This window comes from Ceratocystis lukuohia (assembly GCF_044167205.1).
Source record: "Ceratocystis lukuohia strain C4212 chromosome Unknown Supercontig9_pilon, whole genome shotgun sequence".
NCBI classification, from domain to species: Eukaryota; Fungi; Ascomycota; class Sordariomycetes; order Microascales; family Ceratocystidaceae; genus Ceratocystis; species Ceratocystis lukuohia.
Genome location: NW_027263528.1, coordinates 577,969 through 579,768, shown reverse-complemented (window position 1 = coordinate 579,768; position 1,800 = coordinate 577,969). Strand labels below are relative to the sequence as shown.

At 45.0% G+C, this 1,800-nt stretch overlaps 1 protein-coding gene across 1 annotated transcript; it reads right to left on the bottom strand.

Annotated features, from left to right (window-relative positions):
* Nucleotides 1-224: 224 nt before the first annotated feature.
* Nucleotides 225-1,307, bottom strand: HOO65_090128 (Vegetative incompatibility protein HET-E-1; the record flags this gene model as incomplete). Its single annotated transcript, XM_071004568.1, has 2 exons — nucleotides 225-880; nucleotides 1,226-1,307. The coding sequence occupies 2 exons, from the start codon at nucleotides 1,305-1,307 to the stop codon at nucleotides 225-227; spliced, it is 738 nt and encodes a 245-aa protein (XP_070856014.1).
* Between the last annotated feature and the right edge of the window lie 493 nt (nucleotides 1,308-1,800).

The following is a 1,800-nucleotide window of genomic DNA, read 5'->3' as shown; positions in this document are numbered from 1 at the left end:
AAGAAGGTTGACATCCCATCGATTATACCGGCTTCATAACCTATTGAAGAATCGCAAAGATGGCCAACCCAGAACATGCATGAATATCGAATGCTAGCCAGCGGATCAGGCTCAGGGACAAGAACTTTGTCAATCAGACATCTAGGGGCCTTCAGCTGGTAAAAGTCACGCTGCAGCTTCTTGTTCATGATATCAAGTGATCGTATCAAGACCTTCTGGTGTTGCTATGGAGCTTCAAAAGGCAGGATATCGCCTATAGCTGACTCCAAAAGGTAATCCTTTGCTGACTGGTGCACAAAAGAAACCACGTTGTTATGAAGAGTCAAGAACGATCCGCATGAGGCGATGAGCTCATCCGCCTCTTCTTTTGCTAGGTCTTCAAGTCCCCCGACTAGGACATGAAGCTCTTCTAAAGTGATAGGTCGGTACACAGCCAGGACTTGAGCAAGGATATCTTTGAAACGCTGCGCATCGTCTGACTCAAATATATACCTTAGCATTCGCTGGTATAGTAGATCCAACCCAAGTGGAAATGACTTCAACGTTTCGAGGATGCTCCGTTTTCGGCCCCATGGATTGACAAGCTTTCGGCAAACCAGGGCTACCCAGAGGAAAGTACCACTCGAATTTGCCGTTAAATATTCCAATATGGCCATCTTCATGCTATCGTCGTAATTCTTTTTCTGGACAATCTGATCGACCTTCAACTTGATATAAGACTGGACTGCCGCGGAGATAGAATCCTGTTTTATCTCAAGGTGTATCTTGACCTTTTGTTCTGCATCATTCAGCATGTCCTCGATTTCTGACCAATTGCGGCTTGACACAATCCATTTGGCAGGCGAAGGCTTGCTGATGAATTTAAGCAGCTCTTCTTGGTCTGTGGCACACTCATCTAAGGCATCAACGATCAGACACTAGGACCAATGCATCCTGCACATATCTCAGGCACCTGTACACCTATAGCTCGTGAGGGACAAGCAGTAATTCAAGTCACATCATCCACGCGCCAGCTAACGTATAACTATGAGGGCGGGAAATGCGCTTGACAAGAGTGCCCAGCAAGTGAGGCTTGTTACACCAGACTACAGCCAAGGCCAACGTCAGTATCAGACTAGATCTAGAAAGTTTCCATAGGCTGTGATAGCGCAATTGAGTGTTTGCCACAAAGGCAGGTGGAATATTGGCAGTGAAGAGCGCAGGACGACGTTCGAGCATTACTTACCATGCTCCCCGTCTACAAGACCCAACAGATATCTTTGCAGGTAATCTTCGGAATGGGATATGCGATATAAGCCATGATTCATGAAGATATTCCGGCGAGCTATATGTTTTCTTTGAGGATATCGACGAGGCTAGCTTGACCAACCTCTAGCAAGTAAGAGCATCGGCAGATATACAATCTGAAAAGGTGAAATAGATGCTTCTGCTATAACCCTGCTTGCGACTGCCACAAGCCAAGTCAAATGGCTTTTTCCGGGTCTGCATATCTAGCCAGTCTTACTTGAACATTTATAAGACCCCATAGCGAACCTTGTCTAGCAGAGGGTAACCTATATGACAGTCACAGTAGCTGTGCAAGGTTTGCTTGTGATACCAGCCTAAGGAGCAGGTTTTACTAGAAAGAGAGTGGGTGGACTCTTAACATTAGAAATGAGAAAGACACAGTGAATTTCCTTAAATGAGAAGAAGAAGAAGGAATAAGTGATTGCTGTATTGTTAGTTGTTTATCTGATTCTTGATTGAAAAGCAGATCTCTACCGATTTATGTCTCACTAGAGTGTCTAGACCAAACAAATG